Source organism: Pecten maximus, chromosome 5, assembly GCF_902652985.1.
Source record: "Pecten maximus chromosome 5, xPecMax1.1, whole genome shotgun sequence".
Classification (NCBI taxonomy): domain Eukaryota; kingdom Metazoa; phylum Mollusca; class Bivalvia; order Pectinida; family Pectinidae; genus Pecten; species Pecten maximus.
In genome coordinates this window covers 8,711,256-8,738,854 of record NC_047019.1, presented here as the reverse complement: position 1 = coordinate 8,738,854, position 27,599 = coordinate 8,711,256, and the positions used below count along the sequence as shown (strand labels likewise).

Sequence of the window (27,599 nt, the reverse complement as noted above, 5' to 3'; positions counted from 1 at the left end):
TAGACCCGATCACTGCATCATTAGACGAGTATACCCTTCCTACACTGCTCTGAGACAGACATAATGTCCAGATCTACGTTATCGCAGCTTATATTTCATAAAAAAGCCTGTATCATGGGTCAGTGATAGTATGCTGAAATCCGATCGTTTATCTTATAAAGCTAACAAAACTATTGTATTTGTTAGTCGTAGTTGTCATTCACAAAGAATATACAGAATTTGGAATTTTTGGAATAATATTAACTGCAGTTGGTTATAGTATTAATAATAAAGACTCATACCATAGACATCTACATTCAGTTCTCATAACTAATTACAATTGGAATATTTTTAGATCTTAATGGTCCATCATTAGGGAGTACCCTAGAACAAATATTCATACCCTGCCTAAACTGCTCTCCGGCAGGGCATGAAGTCCCTCCCATTGCCGATAGTGTAGCAAGCCCCGATGTGATTCACATCGGGCAGTATTAGCGGTGGTAAAAATTTTCTCTGATAAAAAAACACATGTAAATTGATGATTCTGGTATCTATTATTAATAATCAAGCCACAAACCTGCACATTACTTCAATTGTTTGATAATAAATAGTAAAATCCAAAACGAGCAAGACACACAGAGATATCAGTTCAAACATACCGCCATCTTTGATACAAGTGTAAAGGTCAATTTCCTTATAAGAAAATCAAAATTAATTGATGCTAATAAGGTTTCCCGCGAGATTTCAACAGAAAAACAGATTCGGAGTAATATATCTCAGTAAGGAAGGTCAATTCATTCTGAAAATATTTAAATTACGCAAAGTAAGATTCGCTTTCTTCACAAGAGTTACAAAACAGAGGTTAAATATCTCTGATAATGTATTTATTTATCGTAGTAGCTTCATCCATATATGGTCACGGGTTTCATATTTGGGTCAGCATCCTCGCGAGAGTTCTTCGAGAAGTAACATGGCGGATCACGGAGACAACTCCAGTATGATATCAGAATATGCGAAATAAAGATTTCCAGATTAGACGGTAGGCTAATACATTGCAAAATTGTGTTAGAAATGTTTAATTATACCAACTATTACTCCAAAGTTAAACGATATCCGCTATTTGTAGCATTTTCGAGGTTCACTGTTTTGCTACATTACGAGCAATGGGAGGGAATCGTAGCTCTGACGACGACAATCTGTCAGAAATTGTCCGTCCGTCGTCCAGAGCTACGTTATCGCAGCTAGGAGTACCCCAATGCAACTGGAAAGGCATTTCATGACATTTTTTACAACTGATGATTTAACCAGCAAATTATTTTATGTAATATACACAAAGCTGTGAAACTATTGTGTATATTGATAAATAGCCCAAGTTTTCTCTGGCCCTGTCACCATGTCTGGTGTAGGGCCGGAGCGTGCTACTATATGAAAACGAGGAATTATATCCGACACCGTTTAGTGTCGCTAAGAATTTGGTGCAAATACAATAAAATCAGATGTGACATAACACCTACCTTACATATATGAATAAATTATATATTTATTTACCCAAGAACACCCATTTAGTCCCATCTAGGTGTTTAATTTCGTCCGTATAAATTTACAAATATTGAATTTTTGAATTTAATATAATTCACACAGGCTTTGGGAAATGATAAGCTTAGTTTTCTTAATTTAAACTATGCAAGAAGAAAAACACAATAAAGCATATGTGGTCTTTTCGGTCCATTGCGTTCCGATTCCGGTGGTGACAGGGCCAGAGTAAAATTGGGCTAATTAATAAAATGAAAAATAATTTTAGATAATCAAAATGTATACCAATTGCATACCTTATACTACTTTTTGAAGTATATATATATATCTCATTAATATCTTCAATGAATATTAATATTGCTGTGAAATTGTTTATATTGTAACCCTGCTATTAATACTAGCCGCAATATACCGCTCAGCTAGAGAGATCTTAAATTCTCTTTAGCTAAATTGGTTGAGTATAAGACTAGTAAGCTAGAGGCACCAGCTTCGATCCCTAGCGGAGGCAGTGATTTAAATTTAATTAAGCATGTGCTCTGTTTACAATATTTATCACAGGGGGCAGGGGAGGACCAACGTCACAAAAAAAATGATTGCTAGATAAATAATCTGATGATAGTGGGCTAATAAATGGACAAAAATGTTTTAGCCAACTCTCGAAAATGTTTTAGAACATTTGAATTTATGTCGGAAGCTAACTCCTGTAATGTATGCAGACATTCAGCGTACAATGTGTCTGTCAAAGGTATTGTTAAAAACTGTAAAACTTCTTACATTGTAGAGATGAAACATTTATACATATATGCGCACACGCATTTATGGCAAATTATGCTGACAATGTTATTATAATACAGTATGTACAGGATTAAACAATATGATTCTTTGACAGGCGGCTCATAATACAAAAAGCACAATATAAATCATCATAATTATAATTGTTTAGCTCTATTTTTTGTTATAAGTTGTAACTATAACTGGGTGCTGTCATGTTTTCAAAAATGGACATATCAACAATTATATGTGTTCTTGTTATTTCTGTTTCAAATTGAGTTACATGTATACTTAAGTGCACAGATTAATTCTTAAATGTAAAATGTAAAATACATTGTAAATGTTTAATAAATGTTTAATAAAAATTTAACCTGTCATGTTAAACAATATTAATAGAACCATGTGAATAACAATACAATTCTAATACACAACAGTATAATTGACAGTTGTTTGTAGATCAGTATAATAATTAGTCTTTGATAATGCAATTCGATAGTACTAGTCTCTTTGAACTGGACAAGTGGAAGTTTGAAACTTAATTGGATAGTTAAGACTGTCATCAGGATGGTTAAAAGCATTATGTTGATCAGGACGGTTTAAACACTTTTAAACACTTAAGTATGAATGTTAACTACTAAAACAGAAATTTGCTTGAAACACTTAATTAGAAATATTTCACTATTTAAGAGGAAGCTTGTTTAAACAATAAGTAGAAATGTTAAACAACCTAACTAAAAGTGTTGACTTTAAACACTTAAGTGGATATGTTTAAATACTTTGTAGAAGTTTGTTTGAAACTTCAATATGGTTAAAACCATTGTGTACATCAAGACAGTTAAACCTGATTACACTGTGTGTCCATCTGGATTGAAAACCATTTCATCTAATTGGCTTTAAACTCTTGAGAAGAAACGTTTAACTACTCAATACCTCACTCTTGAATGTATCTATCAACAATCATGATGATATCAGTTTAATCATTCTTCTTGCTTTATTGCAAATATCACCTTTTCATCTGATTAAAGCCTCCCTCAGTACTTTCAGTACTTTGATTTTACTAAGATTCATTTTTTTCGTTATGTTATTCAATCTCTACTTAACTAAAAACACCACCAGGGTAGGCACAGAAATACAGGTTCAGTACAGTAGGCCTATAGGGTTAGCAGAAACACAGGTAATTTTTGTATTCCTAATCTGATACTAATACAGTCGAGTGTAGACTAAAGGTTACACCCAAGTGCACTCCCGAGTGCACTCCATATGGACTTGGAGTACACTCCAAGTGGACTCCGAGTCTACCTGGAGTCCTATAAGATACCATGTCTACCCCAGTTCTATAATCAGACTATATCATACATGTATTAATACTTTGATGCTTTTAATATAATTTACATATATAAATAGATTTTTACAAATTACTTTTGTTCTGTTAATATTACTATTTACATTTATTAAGTCTACTAGGAATATTTATTTTATTGTTAATACATGCTAATAAAGACAGTTATACAATTTATGCCATAATCAGGTTTCTATGAAAGTTAATTGCTTATTATTCCATATTTTATTAGTATGTAAGTAAATTGTATTTCATTCTAATTTCTATTAAGGAATTGAAAATTATTTCAATTAGAATATTTATTACTGTACATATATCATGACTGTAAAGGAAGTTCAGATAATCATCTATATATTATGTTATTGATTATTCAAAATATTGAAAATTAACAGTATATAATGAATTATGTGTTTTTTTATAAGACATTCTCTACATATATGTACTCAGTTCAGGCAAGTAATTATATAGATCATTAGAAAAAAATATATTTACAACTGTACATATTTACGAGTATTACCTGGTTAAATTAATGTTCTGACATAATGTACACATAAGTATGTAGTTCCGGAGGTGTGTTCCCCGAACGCCTACATATTTAGAACAATAGACAGAGACATCAAAGGAAGTGTAATTATAGTCTGTTTCATACATGTTCTGTATTTACCCGAGATATTTTACCTGTATTTTACCTGTAGAAATCACTTGACAGCTAAAGAAAACCAAGACACTAGCATATACATTTCAACATTTTATTTAAACAGAATTGTGAAATTTATAGTATAATATTAATCACATTGATATATAAGTTATAAGAGAATTAGAATTCTGCAAGTTAATATATCTTTATATCTTATTTTGAAAACAACACTATGAGAATCTTAATAATATATTGAGCACTTGAAATGTACATGTACATATATGCTAATGCATTTTGGAATATCACTATCATAATCTTAGAATATTACATTTGTTATACTATAACATTGAATTTTTTTTTTTAGATCAATATAATAAAAAATATATATATTTTTTTTTATGAAGGGGCTTTTGTCCACTTTTTGATTAGTGTGAAGGGGCTTTTGTCCTAGGGGCTAATGTCCGGGGGGGGGCTAATGTCCGGGGGGGCTTTTGTCCGTACCTCGCTTGTATGTCCTTTAATGTCCGTATAATGGTGAACATGTTTGGATGTGCATGGTGTACAATCTTTTTGAATTTCCTGTGCCAGGCTTCTAAGTGATTGGCCGTCCTTGGTCGTTGTGGTAGTGGTTTCAACGGTTCTGTCTCCCTCTATCCTTTTGTGCTCGGAACCTTACGTCTTTTCAATGGTGTAGTATATAGATACATACATGTAGCTCCGGTATTCATCTTCAAGTGTTATGCCATCCCGTAGCCAGGGCTACATCACAGCTCATCGTTTTTACTTATCTCGACCAGTAAAGTGAGCGATTTTTACTTATCAACATCATTATTTTCAGTCTTTGTGATATCAGAGAGGTGTTCAAATGAAAAAAGAGATCCGTTTGAGTATAACTTGTAATTAAAAACAAAGCAAAGTATTTGATTTACATTTTGATTTGATGAAATTGATAATTAAAGAATTATTAATGAATATTTTACAATATTAATTTCAATGAATTGTTAATTAATATTTAATGCAATGAATTATTAATTAATATTAATTTGATAATTATTGATATTTATTAATTTGATAATTTCTTTTTTGTTTAAATAAATATTGACAAATATCATGTGCATATAGGTAATTCTAAAATATCATATTTTTGTGCAGTATTTATTCATTGAATATTGACCTTTGATTTTGATGAGAAATACTATAAAATCTACAGGTAACACACAGTTAAAATACAGGTGACTTAAGTGACTTCACCAGAACAGACTATAATTACTGTACAAACATACTCAGTAGGGTGTTATTTCAAAATGTAGGCATTCAGGGAATCAGCCGTTCCGGACTACCCATAATGAATGACAATTCAATTCAAATAGTTTATTAAAGTCTCACCCTCAATAAAATATTTACATATAAACAAGAATATCAACATACATGTACAAAATTTAAAAAAAAACAACAACATAGAGGCCACTCTATATAGAGTTATGAGAGACTATAAAAACATGATTAAGATAAAAAATATAGTAAACGATTAAATCCTATAAAACACATTTTTTCTTTTATCTAAAATTTGTTTGCAGGCTTTGGCACCGTAAAAACACATATCACTGTTGTGGAGTATGAAGTTAGATTTATCTGTATCACAAAAATTATTAAAATTACTATCTAGTTGACTGGCTCTTAAAAACAGTGCATCTCTTACATGTATTTCATTATACAATGGCCAGTGAATTAAAACATGAAGCTCGTCTTCCACATCAATGGCACAATTAAAACAAGTTCTCAAATTAAAATCTGACAGTATCTGTTTATTTGCTATTATTATTGGTCATGCATGACTGACTCTGGCCTGACACACCTGAGACCTGTGCCAGGTGAGTTTTAGAAGCCAGCTACAGGTACTGTCCTGGGTTCACAGAAATACCTATGTCAATTTTATCACTGTATGGCTTGAAATGATGAAGCTGTGCAATTTAGCAGGGTGTGTTATAACCTCAGGCCAATTAACAGAACAGTAAGATTATTTCCTGACTTGAAGAAAAGGATTGTAAAGCTCTCCATCTGAGAGGCCTTAATCAGACCAAAATTACATGTATAAACGAAATACCAGTGTAATTTATTAGGTGGAAATGTAAAGATAAGCTGTAAAACCATTAACAAATTGTTTAACAGGTTTAAGAAGACCAACTCTATTGAAGTGAAGTCATTCTATACTGAAATTAGAAAGTAAAAATAGGCTGTTTCTTAGTTATTACATTGTAACCTGTCTAAGCCGCAAGTATTGAGACCAAACGTATTTGCCGGTTTCTGTAGGTGTCCGGTATGTAGAGGTACAATGTTGAATGATATAAGTTCAGAAAAAAATAATGCAAATTAAATTAAGAAATGATGCAGTTCTTATCTTGTTATATTCAAAAATATAAAGACATTGATTTAAAAATTTATTGTAAAGAAAGAGATTAAAGTAAAAAAAATAATAATAATTTCAGTGTTATTCCAAATGGTATAATGAATGCAAATTCACCATTTCCCAAAATTAACCTATAGCCTTCTACCCGTAATAAGTACACATTGTTCTCATCCAGGAAATAAGATTATAGAGCCTGAGGTACAATTTGCCCCAGGACAGTTGGACACAGCAACCTATGTACCATTTACCTGTTGGAACTACATGTTCCCATTCAGTCAATATCAATCATAGTATGTGTCACTCATACATTGTATGTAATAGATACAGGTCATGAATGTACAATGGTTGTTCATGCAAGCCTATTATATAATCATAAATTTAAATGTTCAAACTTAAAAAAAAAAAAAATGACATAAGGCCAGCTACAGTTGGTTTATGGAATGTTTGATAAGTATTTACTTAACTCAAACATGAAAATTATATTAATCTATATTGATTTACATATTGACTTCTAATACTCTATACATACTTCCATTATAATATCAAAGACATAAAGTAATAGTGCAGTTTGAATTTTTTTTTCCCAAATATTTTATAATAATGACTTATAACTGTTTTGATAATACTGTAATAGGAATGGACAATCATATCATTTCAAAAGTTTCAGATATCGACAGTCACAAGTCTGTACCTATATTCTATATGACCTTGGTATAGGTCAGCCTGAGTTTCCTCTAGCCCTGCACACCATACCAGACATTGTGCCAGGGCCAGAGGAAACTCTGGCTATGTAAAGGTAAGGTGTGATGACCAGTTTCCATCTAACAATTAAGGGGGTCTTTATCTAGTTAGATGACCATGTGTACACCTGTCCAAATCTTCATACCTTACAAGGTAAAGTTGGAGGGGGGATTGTATCTTATATAACTGTTAAAAGAACTTCATTTATGACCAGGATTTAATGAGGCAGGTGTAACAAAACAAAGATGGTTTACCAAATGGAAATGTTAGTTTGATGTTATAAGTTTAATCTGTAAATCAATACTAGACATTGGATCCGGAATATGCTATCAAGGTGATGAAAAACCCAAAAAAATCTTTTGTATTGTATGTTCTGATAAATTTAAACTGTTGGAAGAAAAGTATTTGAAATATTAAAAACAGTAGTACTTCGAGTACAAGATATTTCCAGTACACAATCAAACTCTACATTTTGAGAGACCACAAACAACTTGCCAAATAGTTTTACTTTTTGTTTATTACCAATTTCTATTAATTTACGTGGCTTGTTAAAACTCTTCAAATCAAAGGAATGTTATCATACATTTTTCATAGAAGTGCCAGATCTATTCATTTTATATAAGGTTTACTAATAGAAAAAATCTATTATATTAGATATTGTAATTAGTTAACCAACTAAAAATGAACCAACAAAATAATAAGATGATATATACAATGAAAAAACAGTAACACTTATCTTATTGTTACATGTTTAAGGAGCCTAAATGTATATATAAGAGTATACATCTATCTATAAACATGTACTTGGTTACAGGTACATGTGATACATGTGGACCCAGGTAGGATTGGGGCCTGATAGGACTCCAGGTAAACTTGGAGTGCACTTTTTCCGAGTGCACTCCAAGTTTACCTGGAGTCCAAACGGAGTGCACTCCAAGTCCAAACGGAGTGCACTCGGAGTTCACTTTGTGTAACCTTTAGTCTACACTCAACTGTACATACAGTGTGATATCAGTCAATCTCTGTAAATGTGTTCTGTCATACAGAAATGATTATAAAATTACTATCTAATTAGTCTAATTAACAATTTCGATGCATCATATTATACACATGCAGCTATACAGGGAGGTACAACAATATAATTTTCACTCCAACATAACATAATCTATCTATCAACCCTACAGAAAAACACAATAATTTTGGTGGAAATACTAGAAACTTTGCTGCTTCAAACTAAGTTCACTTATTATGACAAACTTGTAGTAGTTAAGGTGACTATAGCGAAGTCTTTAAAGATTTCTGACAATGGTCGCTGACTAGCTAAAACAAATCAAACAATTTACATTTTCATCTTCTTCACCAAAACCGCTGAACCAAATTCAATGAAATTTGGCAGGAAGCTTCCATGGCCAAATGTCAACAAAATTTGTCAATTATATAGTCCCAACCCCCAGGGGCCTGAGGGGCGGGGCCAAAAAAGAGTCAGATTAGCTAAAAATCTAAAATCTGCTCAACTCCCAGATGTGGTATAACCAAATACTGTTTCATAGATAGAAAGTCTTAAGGTTCTTTACCAAAATTGTGAATTCATGACCCTGGGGTCTCAAGTTTCCACCTGGGGAGGGTGTAAAGTTTACTATAGTTTATATAAGGAAATCACACTTTTGAGCATTATTTGTTCCAGTTGCCTTTGGAAATAATACAAACTTGGTTAGAATCATCAGTATGGGATGCTTTTTGTAAACTACATGTATATTGGCACCGATTGACCCCCACCAGCTTTTATGGGTAGGGCCAAAAAGGGTACAATTGTCTGAAAGGTCAAGAAACTTCTTCTCAAGACCTAAATAAGTTAGAATCAAATACTCTTCATAAATGAAAGGCTTAAGGTGCTTGAAATACCAAAATTGTGAATTTCATGACCCTGGGGTCTCCATTTGCCCCTGGGTAGGGGGTAAACTTTACTAGTTTATATAGGGAAATCACAATTTTGACTTCCAGTTGTTTGCAGATTTCTATTGGAATTCATTCTAACTTTGTTAACATTATTAGCATGGAATGACGGCTGGTATGCACATGTTTATACCCTGACTGACCCCCTGGGCTGATGGGCGGGGCAAAAAAGGGTCAATTAATTTAACTTTGATATTTTATAACCCAGGTCATGTAATTAATAAGGCCCATGGGCCTCTTTTTACTATTTTTGTACCATAAAACTCTGATGACTTCATAATATGCTGTATTTAGATAAAATCAATACACACAATTATACTGCTCTTACCTGATCTATTTACATATTTAGTTGGATAAAATTACACGACTCAAAGTAGATATTTTTACCAGGTGGCCTATTTGGCTACCTAGTCATAAAATCTAGGTGCGAATTGGAAAAGTTAGACGCCTGGCCTAGTTGTCTTACTTAAAAAAAAAATCTTTGAATTCTTTAGATAAGTATATTGGTGTATAGTTTTAAAATTATAAAGATGTGACTACTACATAACCAAATGACTGTTCAGTTTGCACATTATTTAGATTAACCAGTGCAAAGCCAGGTTGCATCATGATCAGTCTCAAATGAAAAAAACCCAACTATTATATTCTTTCTATTTTCCAGCTTCCTCCAGCCTGTTATAGCTTCTAAGATGGCCACCAAGTATTTCTCCAGCACTGAAACTACAAATTTTGCAAGGCTGTCCCGACTGGTTGTAGATGTCTGCAGTGATGTGCTCAGAGATGTGCTGAGGGTAAACATACCACCGCCTGGACTTACTGCAATTCTACAAAGTCAAAGGGTTCACCTCAGCAGAAAGCTTGAGCCTCGCCAACAACAGTTTCTGTTCCCTCCAGGTGGAGTGTTTACCGGTACCCTGGAGGATTTAGATTTTAGCTTCCTGTATAAACTAATTCGTAACCTCCAGGGTATCAACATTCCACCTCATACAAAGGGTTGGGGCAGGACACCAGACAATACAGACCGGTCACTGGCAGCTAATATTGACCGATTGAGAATCCAACGCAATGAGACACATGGACACCTGTCGAGAGCATCACTGTCTGATACAGACTTCCATTGTATATGGGGCATCATCCATCAGTGTATCTCCGAGATAGAACAAGGCTCTCTGACAGGAGACACATATGTGACAGCAGTTGACAACCTCCTGGCTGTTACCATGGACCCTGATACAGAGAATGAGGACATAGAGAAACTGAGCAAACAACAACATGATTTTGGGGCCATCATGGAGGACATTAAAAGTGAGTTATGATATATTATCACTCAAAAAGACACTGGACTTATAACCGAAATATTTTTGATTTTCAGCAGATAGACCTTCCTTTTGAGAATTTTTGCCTTTAATTGTTTCAAAAACCCCATGAGGCAAGCCTAGATGTCGGGCAGTGCTTTTCCTGCCTACATTAACTGAGTGCACAAAATTATCCCATTCCAAATGCATTTCCAATTTTGTCACACACAATTCCAAAAATCCACAAAAGAAAATATTATGGCAAATATTAAACAAAATGTAATAGTTTTCATAATTTAAGTTACCTTGTAGTTACTTACTTCTATTTCAGCCCGCCATCATTAGATGTAGGGCTGTTCAAATTGTAAATCGTCTATTGTACGAAACTTTCGTCCATCGTCTGCTGTCTGTCCTAAAAAAAAAAAAACTTATTATAATTACTGCTTCTGTATTTCTTAGAAAGTACTAAATGGATTTTTCACAAATTTTGTTTGTAGGTTCCTCGTAGTAACTGGTTTTAAGATTGATTGGAAAAGAAGCTGGTAAATAGACTGGCATCTATGATTTTAGCAGACAGAGTTTGAAATCACCATTTCTGAGAAATTAAGTACCGTAGTGAATATTTCTAATGCCATTGATGGTTTCTTTGTTGCTAGTTGTGCAATTGTTCAATATTGAGACTTAAAAATTAATATATAGTAATTAAAAGTATATTACATGTGCTGAAAGAAGAGGAAAGGTCAGTTTTGCCAAGAACTTTAAGTCAGGGATTTTCCTACAATTTTTCAACTGGGTCCAGGGCCCATTGAATATGGAATTTCTACGTGACAAAATGTGACATTGGGAAAAACTAAAAAAACTAAAACAGTGAAATTCATACACATTTCAGTTTTTCTATGATAAATATTGCCTTTATATTATTTTTGATTTTGTTATCTGTTGCTGTTTTTTTATTTTTCATATAAAACATACTTAATGACTTCAAAATTGGGAAATTCAATGGCAAATTGGGAATCTTCACAAGATTTTTTAAGGGGAATAGGTCCTTTTAATGGACCCAATTTCTAGTTTAGGAAAATCCATGTTAAGTCATTATTGGGATCTCTTGTTTGATATAAATATACTGAAGGAGGAATATATATAGCAGAATATTTTACAAGGATTGAGGGATAATGGATTAATTACTTTGGATTCTTATCAGAAAGCTCAGATGACAAGGAAAACATGCTGAAGTCAATTTATTGTTTATATCTTACAGCTGAACAAGAAACTATGGCAACAGGCATCAATGTTGTCACCACCAGACAGGAAACCATGGATGTGAGGCAGGAAGCCATGGCGACAGACATCAATGATGTCACCACCAGACTGGAAACCATTGATGCAAGGCAGGAAACCATGGTGACAGACATCACTGATGTCACCACCAGACTGGAAACCATGGATGTAAGGCAGGAAACCATGGCGACAGACATCACTGATGTCACCTTGGCCACCAGACTGGAAACCATGGATGTGAGGCAGAAATCCATGGTGACAGACATCAATAATGTCACCACCAGACAGGAAACCATGGATGTGAGGCAGAAATCCATGGTGACAGACATCAATGATGTCACCACCAGACAGGAAACCATGGATGTGAGGCAGGAAACCATGGTGACAGACATCAATAATGTCACCACCAGACAGGAAACCATGGATGTGAGGCAGAAATCCATGGTGACAGACATCAATGATGTCACCACCAGACAGGAAACCATGGATGTGAGGCAGGAAACCATGGTGACAGACATCAATGATGTCACCACCAGACAGGAAACCATGGATGTGAGGCAGAAATCCATGTTGACAGACACCAATGATGTCACCACCAGACAGGAAACCATGGATGTGAGGCAGAAATCCATGGTGACAGATATCGGTGATTCCACCACCAGACAGGAAACCATGGATGTGAGGCAGAAATCCATGGTGACAGACATCAATGATGTCACCACCAGACAGGAAACCATGGATGTGAGGCAGAAATCCATGGTGACAGATATCGGTGATTCCACCACCAGACAAGAAACAATGTTAGCTAGACAGGAAACCATGGATGTGAGGCAGGAAACCATGGCAAATAATTTACAAACCATAAAAGGTAAAATCTTCAGTGATTATATGGATCTTTTATACACCATCAGACTATTGTATGTCTGTCAATTCAGTATAAAGATAATAAACATCATTCAAATCACAGATCAGATCCAAGTTCAGATCAATTTTCTAAATTCATTTGATGTTTTAGGAATTAGTCTTTTTAAAGAAACGAAACGGGGAGAGTAGGACATATATTTCTTAAAGGGTCAGGATGACCTATAGTCATCATGCTTTGTCTGTCGTTATGCGCCGTGCGTAAACTTTTCACATTTCAAACTTCTTCTCAAGTTCCACAGGTGGGATTTGGCTGAAACTTGCCTGAGATTGTCCTGACAAATTGTTGTTACTTTTTGGGTCGGTCCGAAATCCAAGATGGCAGCCATCTTGAAAAACATATTCTAAACTTCTCCAGTTCAACTGGTGCCATTGAGCTGAAACTTGCCAGAAATGATCTTGAGAAGGTCCTGACCAAGTGTTGTAATTTTTTCCGGTCAGTTCAAAATCCAAGATGGCCACCATGACCGCCATCTTGAAAAACACATTTTAAACTTCTTCTCCAGTTCCACTGGTGCCATTGAACTGGAAATTGGTGAGGATGTTGAGGAAGGGGGACCAACAAAGTGCTGTTATTTTCCGGCCTACGAAAAACTTTGACAATGGCAGCCATGGTTGCCATTTTTTAACATGATTGCGCAATCATGGTTTTCCTGAACAGTACCTATTAGATTGAACCATTATTTGGAGAGGCAGCTCAAAATGTTGGACATTTGTATATGATATATTCAGGTCAGAGATATTAAAGGCCCTCTGGGCCTCTTGTTGTTTATAGGTGTGTTGTGTGCAGCATTGAGAGATTCCTCTTTTATAATTAGTTATTCACATCTTACATACATATTTCCATTTCAAAATCCAATTGTCATTAATTGTGATACACTTGATATACACACTGAAAGGATAAAGATACACAACAGCAACTTCAGGGTAAACTAAAAGAATACGGTATGTATACCATATATATATATATATATATAGTGTCTCTAATTCTGAGGGGCCTAAGTTCATAAGGTCATTGACTGTTCGTAGAGGAATTTTATTTCATTGATCGGTAAGTGCGTTGGGCTATTCAGAGATGTTAATTAGGATATTTGGCCAATTCCAAACTTTTCTGTCTAATTCATCCCACAAGTGTTCAACTGGGACAAATTGGGGCTATATGGAGCCATTCAATAGGGATGATGTTCTAGGTCCTTCCAAACCTCTTGCAACGATCGCGAGTGGTCTAGCATTATCCTGTCGGAAGGTCATGTTCAAATGGTGCCTCCTAATAAATTGCACAACATAAGGTTTTAGGATCTCATCTCGACAGCAAACATTTAATTCTCCAATACACAAATGTCTGTAAATACTCCCCCCTCAACGTCGGTACATAGTTAATGGTTGTCTTATTGAAATAATGAGAATCAAGATTCATCAATGAAGAGCATGCATGGACACCGAGCTCGATCCAATATCTCATTGGGAAAGGTCTGTCCAGACATGCCGTCAACCATCACACTTGGTGCCGAGAGGCACTTGTCAGTGGTTAACCAATTGTTTTGTGACTTGAGCCTAAATTTGACTTTCACAGTCTATTGCTTACAGTTTTTAGGTGAATTTGATGGTTTTCATCACCAATGGCATTTCTTGCTGTTTCGGTTGCCATATAATCTCCTGTCACACAAATAGGCAAGCGTTATAAACTGATGTCGCAACATTTCACATGGATGTGATCATGCCTGTATCTCAGTCTGTCATCAACTCTTGGTGTTAAGACAATTAACTAAAATGATTTAATATTGCCCCTTCATTATCAACTTGGGATAGCCGTGGTTTATTTGTAAAAACATTCATAAATATCAAATATATTGACAATCATGCATCTTGGTGAATATGATTGACATTGTATGTTTGTAATTTAAGTACACCAGAAGTGGATCAGTTGTGTCTTTTTGTCCTTTCAGTATTTGTAAACAGTGGTAGTAATGATACAATAATGATTGATTGTTTCTAGATAAAATTCTATTTATTAGCTCACCTGGTCCGAAGGACCAAGGTGAGCTTATGCCATACTGTGGCGTCTGTCGTCCGTCCGTCGTCCGTCCGTCAACAATTAACTTATTTGACTTCTTCTCATAACTGCTGATCGGAATTTCACCAAATTTTGTCAGAAACATCCCTTTGGGTAGGGGACTCAAAATTGTACAAATGATGGGGCTGACCCCCTTGGGCCCTCTGGAGCGGGGCCAAAAGGGGTCAATTTAGCTATATTGATATAAACGACTTCTCTGAAACCGAGCAATGGATATCGCTCATATTTGCTTGGTATCATCACTATGGAGTGGGGATTAAAAATTGTACAAATGATGGGGCTGACCCCCTGGGGGCCTCTGGGGTGGGGCCAAAAGGGGGTAATTTAGCTATATTGATATAAACGTCTTCTCCTCTGAAACCATGCAATGGATATCGCTCATATTTGCTTGGTAGCATCACTATGGGGTGGGAATTCAAAATTGTACAAATGATTGGGCTGACCTGGGGATCTCAGGGGCGGGTCCAAAAGGGGTCAATTTAGCTATATTGATATAACCGACTTCTTCTCTGAAACCAAGCAATGGATATCGCTCATATTTGCCTGGTAGCACCTACTTGGGGTAGGAATTCAAAATTGAACAAATGGTGGGGCTACCCCCCCAGGGGCCTGAGGGGCGGGGTGAAATGTGGTCAATTGGGCTATATTGATATAAACAACTTCTTCTCTGAAACCGAGCAATGGATATCGCTCATATTTGCCTGGTAGCACCTACTTGGGGTAGGAATTCAAAATTGAACAAATGGTGGGGCTACCCCCCCCCCAGGGGCCTGAGGGGCGGGGTGAAATGTGGTCAATTGGGCTATATTGATATAAACGACTTCTTCTCTGAAACCGAGCAATGGATATTGCTTATATTTGCCTGGTAGCATCACTATGGGGTGGGGATTCAAAATTGTTCAAATGATGGGGCTGACCCCCAGGGGCTTGAGGGGCAGGGCCAAATGTGGTCAATTGGGCTATATTGATATAAACGACTTCTTCTCTGAAACCGAGCAATGGATATCGCTCATATTTGCCTGGTAGCACCTACTTGGGGTAGGAATTCAAAATTGAACAAATGGTGGGGCTGACCCCCCAGAGGCCTGAGGGCGGGGCCAAATGTGGTCAATTGGGCTATATTGATATAAACGACTTCTTCTCTGAAACCGAGCAATGGATATTGCTCATATTTGCCTTGTAGCACCCCCTTGGGGTCAGGATTCAAAATTGTACAAATGGTGGGCTGACCCCCCGTGGGGCTGAGGGGCGGGGCCAAAAGGGATCAACTTGGCTAAATTGACATTTTGAGAATTACAATAAAACCAATGTTCATGTACCCATATAAAATGCTTATGATATATTGACATAGCAATACCAGTGACAAATATACTTCAGCATAGTTCTTGTTTCATATCTCATGAAACCAGGTGAGCGATACAGGCCCTCTTGGCCTCTTGATCTAAATAGAGCTTCCAAGCTTGTTCAAAAGAATGACCTAGACCTACAATCAAGGTCACAGGGGTCAAATTTGCTAAAATAATTAAAAAGACTTCTCAATGACCAAAGGCACAGAGACCTAATATAGGGCCTGTAGCATGCTGGGATAAAGGACTCCCAAAATAGCTTGACAACATACTCAATACCAAGAGACCCAGTTGGGTCAAATAGGCTAAAAGATTTCTTCTCAATTACCAAGAGTCCTGATATGGGCTTGTAACATGCATTGGAGAGGGTTACCAAGTTTGTACTAATTCTAAAATATTTAAATTTTAACCAACAATTTCACAATACTATTAATATTTGAATGATGTGGTTATCAGCTTCTATTATCTGCATATTATTGACCTAGGTCAACTTCAAAGTTTAAGGTCTCTTGTTTTTTCAGTGGTTAATACCTGTGAGATTAACCAGGTGTTGAAGAATTCCACTAGTGTTCATGTGACCATTAAACCAAAAAATATGATTTTTGGTGAAGGAGGCAGAATTATCGAAGATGGAGGTACGTAAAAAAATGATGTTAGTAGCATGAAATTATTAGACAAAAAGGGGTTAAATTTTCTTGTTTGGTCCCAGAGTTTCTAGAACCAAAATATCTACATTCTTTAATCAAGATGCTAGATCTCTATAAAAATAGTGAATCTTAGGTGACTGTTATAAACAGTATATAAGGACAAACTATGAAATCTTACCAGATAAATCAGATGCCAATTAAAATGTGTTGAAGGTAACTTATTATGTGTTTTATCCTACAGCTAAACAGGAAACTATGACAGCCTTGAAGGACACCACGGAAGCCGTCCAGGAAATGATGGAAGCTGTGCAGGAAAGCATGGAAGTCACGCAATTCATGGCAGGTAGACAGGAAACCTACAGCACAATGCAGGATAGAATGGCAACAGACATCAGTAATGTTAGTGCCAGGCAAGAATCCATGGCAGATAGACAGGATACCATGGCAACAGACATCAGTAATGTTACCACCAGACTGGAATCCATGGCAACAGACATCAGTAATGTTACCACCAGGCAGGAATCCATGGCAGATAGACAGGAGACCATGGCAACAAGCATCAGTAATGTTAGCGCCAGGCAAGAATGTAGACAAGGTATAAATTATTTCCGTTTTACTAGGATTATGTACCTGGTTGTGCTCATGTCTCTCCTCACTGGTTAGCTGCTTATCACTGGACATACAGGTGTATGTACCTGACCGGTTTCGTTTTAATATTTAAAACTCATCGGGGGTATCTGGTAGCTGGTAGACAATGGGGAATGGATTACAGCTGATAGCTGGTAGATGGTAGCCAGTAGCCTTTGGATGGTGGCCAATATTTAGATAGCCTGTGGCTTGAATTGGTTGTTAGTAGTGTCAGGGCTTGCATGACCTAAGGGTCATGGGATTATCTGATGTGAAGAGTTCAAGTCTCGCATATCGGTGTTGTAATTAAAGAGTGACCCTTTTCAGGTCAGAAAAGTGTTGCGTTATCAATAACTCAATGACATGGATAAAATTTACGAAGTTTAATACATTTAGGTATTATATGATGTTCACATTAATATTGTGTTTCACTCTGTGTAAAGTCTGTAATTTACCAAGGTCAACATCTTATGGGTGTTGACTAACTGTACATAGGCTTCGTGTGTTGGAGGCTCAGGGCTTGCTGGTGAGACAGAAAGTCTATGCCCGTTTTACCGTTTGATGTCAAAGTATACATGTTGAACATTTGTACAATTTTTGTATGTCTGTCAATACGTGTCGAACATTTGTATGTCTGTCAATATATATCAGACATTTGTATGTCTGTCAATACATGTCAGACATTTTTATGTCTGTCAATACATGTCAGACATTTGTATGTCTGTCAATACATGTCAGACATTTGTATGTCTCAATACATGTCAGACATTTGTATGTCTGTCAATACATGTCAGATATTTGTATGTCTTTCAATGCATGTCGGCAATTTTTAGGTCACCTGAGAAGTCTCAAGTGACCTATTCTAACCGCCTTTTGTCCTGCATTGTGCATCCATAAACAATTTACGACTTCTCCTCCAAAACTGCTGAACCAAATTCAATGTAATTTGTCATGAACCTTCCATGTCTAAAAGTCAACCAAAATTGTGAATTATATGGTCACGACCCCCCAGAGGTCTGAAGAGCAGGGCAATTAAAAGGTCAAATTGACTTAAATTTAAAAAATCTTCTTCCCAAATCTCAGATATGATAGAATCAAATACGGTTCATTTAGAAAGGTCTTAAGGTCCTGTACCAAAATTATAAATTTCATGACCCTGAGGTCTCATGTTTCCCACTAGGGAGGGGGTAAACTTTACTATAGATTATATAGAGAAATCACATTTTTGGACATTATTTGTTCCAATTGCCTTTGGAAATAATACAAACTTGCTTAAATTTATCAGTATGGGATGCGTGTTGTGTTGTACATTTCTCAGGATCACTTCAGGCAAGTTTCAGCTCAATGGCACCAGTGGCTGCCATATGGCTGCCATGGCCGCCATCTTAGATTTCGGACCAACCCCGAAAAAAAAAATCGTGGTCAGGACCATCTCAGGATCATTCAAGGCAAGTTTCAGTGAAACTTTAGAAAAAGTTTGAAATGTGAAAAGTTTATGCATAGCGCATGAGAATGGATGAAGCACAATGACTGTAGGTCACCTGCCTTCAGATCAGGTGACCTAATATAACAATAAATTCGAATAAAAATCAAACAAATAAAAGTCAAAATTGTGATTTCCCTAGATATACATGTAAACTATTTAAAGTTTACCCCCTCCCCAGGGGCAAACAAGAGACCCAAGGGTCATCCAAATCACAATTTTGGTAAAATATATTAAGACCCTTCCATCTATGAAAAGTATTTGATTCTACATTATATAGATACAATGTATATATAGGTCTTGAGAAGTCTTTTGAAATTCCATGTAATTTGACCCTTTTTGGCCCCATCCATCAGTCCCTGAAAGTCAGTCAGTGCATACCATCAAGCTGTCGGCCAATGCTGGTAATGTTAACAAAGTTAGAATGAATTCAAGGTCACAGGGGTCAATTATGCTAAAATCTTGAAACGACTTCTTATTAAGGAAGAGGTCAAATTCAGGGGACTATTAAGGCCCATGGGCTTCTTGTTCAATGATTAGACGAAAGGAGGTAGAAAAAAAGTGAGAAAAGATAAAGTTCATTTAGGGGTGGGCGCTGAGATCCAAATGGGATGATAATAGGGTGAAATTTACAGGAACACTTTTGATATTGTTTCTGACTAGTTCTGTAATGTTGAATACATGTAACTAATCATATATATATATGAAAATTTTAAAGGATGATGTGCATTGTGTAAATAGTAGAAATAATGAAATCAATGAAAATGCTGTGTTGATTTCATTATTATACCCCCGCAACAAAGTTAGGGGGGGGGGTATACTGGAATCAGGTTGTCCGTCCGTCTGTCCGTCCGTCTGTAGACACAATGATGTATTGGCTACTCCTCCTAAACTACTGATTCGATTTAAACAAAACTTCATGACAATAATCCTTATACATTGTAGATGTGCATAATCTATATGATGTTGTATATTTTGGTTACCATGGTAACCAGGGCACAAAACTTAGTTTTTTGGGTGAGTTTGTAGATGCAACGATGTACCAGCTACTCCTCCTAAACTACTTATCCAATTTCAATGAAACTTCATGACAATAACCCTTATACATTGTAGAGGTGCGTAATCTATATAACATCGTAACTTTTATGTTACCATTGCAGGGCACAAAACTTAGTTTTTTGGTCTACTCCTCCTTGGTGTGCGTAATCCATATCACGTCACAATTTTTTGAATAAATTCCATTCACACTTTACCTTTCTCATAACCTTTTTAATTTTTTCTTTGTTATAAATTGATCAATTGAAAAGATTTTCTCATGTGAAATCATTTCATAATATTATGTACAACAATTTATTCATAATAAAGATAAAAAAAGAATTAGGGTAACCAAGAAAACTGAATACGACTAAGTGAGATTTAACTGTATATCTCGTTTATTGTATAAATGAACACATAGTAACGATGGAGGTTGCAGGAGCGGGGGGTATGAGTCGGCCCTCTAAACGACAGTTCTAGTTTCTACTATATATAATATACATACCAAATGTATATCATACTTTGTGTGGCCACAGTCATATCTCATAAAGGTACATGTATAGTAGCAAGTCTGAAAGACGTACTGTCAAAAATGATTAAATTCTTTTGAATGCCATCAATTTTGCTGTACATATTTGATACAGATTTCTTATTTTACAGAAATCCATTCTGACCTCAAGCCAATGATAGGTGAGTATTGAAAACTGAATTGGATCTGTAAGAATATATCCTTTTAACATGGGACCAGGACCACATGCTTCGTTTCAATATATAATATTGGTTGATCATTATAAAGCTTCTTTTATAAGTCCCCAAGTCTGGGGTGGGGGGCACTCAGGGGTAGAATTTAACTTTTTTAGTAACTCGCACGTTGTTGCGAGTGGATAAAATTTTAACTCGCAAAATTACAAACTTACTCGCAATTTTGAAATTATGTGTTAACATTAAATATAACAGATGTTTTATGATAAATAATCTTTACTTTTCAGAACCACAAACAAAAGAACAGTTGCTTCAAATAAAGTTTTTATATGAGCCAAAATACAATTAATTTTGTTTTTGTTTTATTTAACTCACTGTTCATATAAGCCAGGGTATACTCCCTTCAAATATCATCAACTTCAAGATCAATGAATATTGAAGGATTTTGATCCTATTACTTACATGTTATAATTTATTTTCAAGAGAACAAAAAAAAATCAGTCATTTCATTTGATTTAATCACGTATGATTTCTCATAAAATCTTTGACTAATAATGAAATAAGTATTAAAACTCTCGTTTCTTTTCCATTACAATATATTCATGTATATCGTAGTCTTTGAGACGCTTGAAACTAACGATTGCTGTGTACAAGCGTCACCAAGATAATGCATTGTCTGTGTGTCGGTTTTTGTTTAAAGTTTTCGTCGATGTTTTACTATGTGTGTCTGTTTTACCAGGATTTATATGCACTCGCAGAAAAATGCGAGTACCACAATTTTCTACTCGCAAAATGAAAAATCAGCTCGCATTTAGCGAGTGTGCGAGCGTTAAATTCGAACGCTGGCACTATAGGTTTACATCTTCCATCCTTCCATCTGTCTCTCTGTCCTTCCACTATATTTTCCTGGCTGTATCTTCTAAACGACTTATCACTTGAATCTCATACTTGAGTTGTGAGCCAGTGTGTTTTGTACCAAAATCAGGTCACTCTAACATAAATTTTGACCTGCACCAAAAACATAGTTTGTTCAGGCTCCATCACCCACACTTCCTGTATCTGAACCTTCATACTAGATTACCCAGGGGAGTCATTGTGTCACATTTGTACCACATTTGTACCAAAAAACAGTCTGTATGACCTACATTTTGACTTTTGACCTACCGTACATCAGAGGCAAACAGTTGATTGGGACTGACCTTCTGCTCTCTCAGTTGAACAGGTTAAACTTACTTTGGGTTCACGGTGACCATTTTGTAACATGATTGCGCAATCTTGGTTTTCCTGAACAACAATTATTTCAAACTTCTTCTAAAGTTCCACCTGTGACATTCAACTCAAACTTGGCTACAATGATCTTGAGATGGTCCTCACCAAGTGTTATTTTTCTGGTTGGTCCAAAGTCCAACATGGCCACTTTGGCCAACAGTACCTTTACACTAGTACTAGTAGTAGAAGGGTCTAGTATAAGAGTCAGATGACTGTTATAAGGCCCATGGTCCTCTTATTCACTTCCCAGTTAGATCAGAAAAACATCCATTTTAGTTATTGAGAATTTTTAAGTTCAGGCCAGGTGAGTAGGCCGGTGAGCTTATGCCATGGTGCAGCATCCGGCATCCATCAACATTTCCTTTAAATCCCTACTAGTCCTGAATGCCTGAATGGATTTTGATGGAATTTGGTCTGGAGCATTATTGGGCCAAGGGAATCAAACGTTGTATAAACAAAGGGTGTTGCTCCCTTGGTGCCGAAGAGGTTGCAGGTCCTAGTAGGGGAAACTGAGGTTAATCCTTTAAATCACTACTAGTGCTAAATGCTTGAATTGATTTTGATGAAATTTAGTCTTGAGCATAATTGGGCAAAGTGGATCAAACGTATAAATGGAGGGTGTAGCTCCCCTGGGGCCGGTGGGGCGGGGCCCAGTAGGGGAAATTGCAGTTAATGCTTTGAAGTTTTGGTTTGATAATTTAAGGCTGATAAGGAAATGCTATAAATACATACGGTATATACATATCTGGTATTAATGGTCTAGTTCCTAAACCCGCTGTATTTCATGTAGCAAATTAATCCATGTCTTATAGATTGAGGTCCTATATATAGGTAAGAAAAATGACTGGAATAATGGACTTTGCCGTGGTCCGTGTTGTGGTGGGTCTTGTCTGGTCCAATATCTAACCTTACAAGTTTGTTATACCCCTGCAACGAAGTTAGGGGGGTATACCCGCAACGAAGTTAGGGATTATACTGGAATCAGGTTGTCTGTCCGATCATGTGTAGATGTGCATCATGCCACTTTCTTTTTCCTCAAAATTATGGTTGCTATGGCAACTCGTCACTATAAACAGGTTTTCTGATAAGAACCATAACTTTATGTTTGTCTAGACAACTCCTCCTAAACCGAAGGGCTGATTTCAATGAAACTTCACACAAATATAGAGGACCATGTATAGATGTGCATGCCACTTTATTTTTCTCAAAATTATGGTTGGTATGGCAACTGGTCACTATTAACAGGTTTTCCGATAAGAACCATGACTTTGAGTTTGTCCAGACAACTCCTAATTTTATAAACCGAAGGGCCGATTTCAATGAAACTTTACACAAATATAGAGGACCATGCACAGATGTGCATGTCACTTTCTTTTCTCAAAATTATGGTTGCTATGGCAACTGGTCACTATATATTACTTGGTTATCTTAGTTAGCCTGTAATTAACAGTTCCAATTCACCATTGACTCGTGCAGATTGCGGGGGTATTAGTCAGCCATCCTGGCGACAGTTCTAGTTACTATTGTAACTCATCAGAGGTTATGTGTGAGGAGTCTGGGGTATGGATAGTGGTGCAAGATGGCATAGGGTGGTTAAGGGTGGCATACCGTAGATGTGGTCCGTGATGTGTTGGGTACCATCTGGTCCAATATAAAACCTAACTGGTTTCCTTACTATTTTAACTCATTAGAGGTTATGTGTGAGGAATCTGGGGTCCTATTTGTATAGGGTATGGAGGGTGGCGTACCATAGATATGTGTGTTAGACTCCAATGAGGTGGATATTGTGATGGACCAAATATAAGGAGAAACACATGTCGTGTAAAGTACATGTAGATACATTTGACAAAATTCAGGTGGTATCAGCTTTAAGAATTTTCCATTTTTTCATACAGACAAAACAAAAGCCAGGATCACGCAAGAAAAGAAGAAGAAGAAATTCCTTGCAAACAAAGCTTTCCATGATGCTCAAGACAAGCTCCAAAAGAACAGAGTTTTAGTCATCAAGGGAAACACAGGAGATGGCAAAACTTCTACCGCCATTCAACTCCTTCACTGGCTGATAGAGCAGCAGCCATGCAGACAACCCCTTCAGCTTCATAAAATTAAGAAATTAGATTTATTAGCTCCAAACAGTCATTTGATTACTTTTATTGATGATATTTTTGGTGAGAAAGATGTTGGTAGAAAGGATGTACAAGAGTGGAACCAAAGAATCACAGATTTACAAACACTTTTTGTTGACAAGCAAATCCAGGCCAATTTTCTGATCATTACAATTCGTAATGAAATACTTAATAATTTGGCGAAATCTTCCTTGGGATCAGTTTTCATTGAACATAACATCATTGATCTTAGCTCAGATGAGTACAAAATTGCAAAAGAAAAACGAGAACGTTTAGAGATGTATAAGCCAAGAAATTTTTCATGGACAGAGGAAGAAATGAAAAGAATTCTATATTATGCACCGGATATTGGATTCCCACAATGTTGTCAGCTTTTCTGCAAGTCTGTAGAATTACAGGAAAGACGAGCTGATTTTTTTAAGAAACCTTTCCAATTTTTCATGGAAGCATTGTCAAAGTTACCAGAATGTTCTGCCATTTTGTTTCTCTTCCTCAATGAGGGGAAGATAAAGGTAAAAGATCTAGACCCAAATGGTAATAAAGTAAACAAAACATTGTTAAAGGAAGCATTTGATATTAATTTGGTTGATGGTGAAGTTGACAGAGCCTCAATGACATTTAAGAAAAAGGTAGGATTTGTGAAGGATAGCTTGGACAAATTATCAGGATTTTTGGTAAGAAAGGATCGCAAGACTTATCGGTCTAATGATGAAGTGTACAGATTTGACCATGATTCTATATATGTCACAGTAGGTCTTTTGTATGGAAACAAAACACCTGTTGGCTACATAAAGAATTGTCCCAGCAGATTCCTTGATTATTTAACAATCTCAAAACCATCCCCAAACATGGTTTTCATATCATCTGATCATTATACACCTATGTGTGTACGTCTACTCAAAGAGTGTAAGTGTGAGGATGTCTTTATAGTAAAAATATTGGCTTTCTGGATGCATGCAAAGATCAACTGTTTGTTAGATCACCTGAGCCAAAGGCAAGGCTCAGGTGAGCTTTTGCTATGGGGTATCATCCGGCATCTGTCGTGCGTCGTGCGTCGTCCGTTAACTTTTTTCAACCGAGAGTGTTGAAATTTGCATTGAATGATTAGTTAGAAGGTCCTGACTAGATATTTGTATTAAGTGAAAATAAAATTGAAGATGGCTGCCATGGTCTTTCCCAGACCTAGTCAGAGCTGTAAACAAGATTGGGTTGACAGCATTGCATGCAAGTTTTTTAAGGGGCACAAGGAGATTTGTGTATATTTGTGCGAGTCCTACCCAGAACTAGTCACAGCTGTAGATAAGAAGGGGTGGACAGCATTACATTGGAGTTGTATTGAGGGGCACAAGGAGATTTGTGTATATTTGTGCGAGTCTTTCCCAGCCCTAATCACAGCTGTAGATATGAATAGGCAGACAGTGTTACATGTGAGTTTTAAATATGGACACATGGAAATTTTCATTTATTTGTTGTGTAAGTCCTTCCCCGCACTAACCGCAGCTACTGTAGATTAGGATAGGATGATAGCTTTGCATGTGAGTTGTATATAATGGGGCACAGGAAGATTTGTGTATATTGGTGCGAGTCCTATCCAGTGCTAACTACAAGATTGTGGAAGTACATGTTATTAGTTACCTACATCAGATGTATAGACATGTTGACACAGTATGTATGAAACTCGCATGAAACAATAGATAGAATTAATGATAGTATGACATCAAAACCACAGGGAAATCTATTTTAGAGATGGCAAAGGAACAGACAGAGGAAGAGAAAAGCTGAAAATTAGTGGTGATAAAAACAGCCCTTTGTATTATTATCTTGTTATCATAACTATTGTTATTACGTCTAAAGACACATCTAAACCGAATCAAATTTGGTTGAGTGTCGAGATATCACTCGTCAAACTACATATTTGGTCAGTCACATTGATTTGGAACTCTTCAGTCTATGATGTCAGAGGTTTAACAGAGTTAACTGTATGTAATGGTGGCCAGCAGTATACACTGTAGGACAGTAGGTGGCAGTGTGAGCAGTAGCAACACAGATATTTTTTAATGCATTCTATCTGATGTGTATTTCACCAGTTTCTAAAATTTGCTTAATGTGTGAGAGGAATTAATGACTCACAAAAAATTCAACATCAAATTATGGTGTTTAACATTCTGTAATATACAATAATGTTAAACATTACAATCATTGTGTGATATTTGATTTCAGTTTTCTGGATCAGTATTACAATACACTATTACTACAGCAGACTCAAACATTCTAAAATTTTAAAGTAATACTGAAAGTATGATATACATTTACTACAATATTGTTACTAATAAGTTATAGTTGATATATGTCTACACCACAGTTATGTTAATTAACATTTGGCACTTCAGACTCCCATTGCCTCAGTGTGAATCATATCTAGGTCGCATCTATGAGCGGATAGATGCTGTTGAGTTCACATGATGTGATTGTTACACCATTTTGATCAACGTCATGGAAGTGCTCCGCTATGCATTATGAATGAATCCAATGCAGCGAGGAATCTGATTGAGAACAATTGTGTTGTTATGACATCATTTTGGTGCTATATCTTTTTTACTTGATAATTGTCACAGCAAGGCTTTGCAATGTGTGTCAATGAAGTTGCGAATCAATCACAGCTTTTTAAACTATGTAAGCATTGATGATTGTACAGTAATTAAGCATGACCAACTGTATAAATTGCTGGTGTTTTTCATAGAAGCTACTGTCATAGGTAAATGTACTTTATAACAGAATTTCATTCATGATATTAATATTTTTTCATCAGAAGTATCTTTCATATTAGGAAAATGAAGATACATGTATTGTGCTGCAAACATTTTGGGATCTCGTGCAATTTCTTCTTAAAAAGAAAGTTTTGGAAATGGTTGTTTTTATTTTCATAAAGGTAGATTATTGTACACACTTATTATATATAGTTTGAAGAAAAGACAAACATTTTTCTCATGGTCTAGTCTTTTAATACGGAGGACTCTCTTGTAATATGATGGACATCGGCCTAATGATTGGGTCAATAAAACCAGCTCATTAATAACACTAATTATGATATTACAGAATTTTTGATGACATCTTGTGGTGTGTTCTACTGTAATATTAATGCTATGTCATAAATATTCATTTGTAAGAGATTTAATAGCACTTAATTGTAACATCATCAATATTTTATGACGTCACAATAGATATGACGTTGCACTATTGTCTTTTTTCATACATAATTAGGACTCGAGGGAAATATCACTTTCTCAGATGAATATCTCATTGTAATCACATGAAACAGGTCAATAATTGTATAATTGTTACTCGTGTAATTAAAATACTCTATTTATGAGTTTTCTGGCACACTGGTACATGTATAAAAACCTTCTAAACCAAACACAATCGTCAGTATAAATGT

General features: G+C 35.9%; 1 protein-coding gene across 1 annotated transcript in view; it reads left to right on the top strand.

Moving 5' to 3' along the window:
• LOC117327052 overlaps positions 1-26,191 on the top strand; it is a 35,650-nt gene extending 9,459 nt beyond the window's left edge. Inside the window, exons 2-7 of the mRNA XM_033883880.1 lie at positions 10,022-10,665; positions 11,914-12,801; positions 16,796-16,909; positions 17,163-17,516; positions 20,727-20,756; positions 23,933-26,191. Of these exons, the coding sequence (XP_033739771.1) occupies positions 10,050-10,665; positions 11,914-12,801; positions 16,796-16,909; positions 17,163-17,516; positions 20,727-20,756; positions 23,933-25,251 (3,321 nt within the window). The 5' untranslated portion in view covers positions 10,022-10,049 and the 3' untranslated portion in view covers positions 25,252-26,191. The remainder of the gene's footprint in view (positions 1-10,021; positions 10,666-11,913; positions 12,802-16,795; positions 16,910-17,162; positions 17,517-20,726; positions 20,757-23,932) is intronic.
• Positions 26,192-27,599: the final 1,408 nt, after the last annotated feature.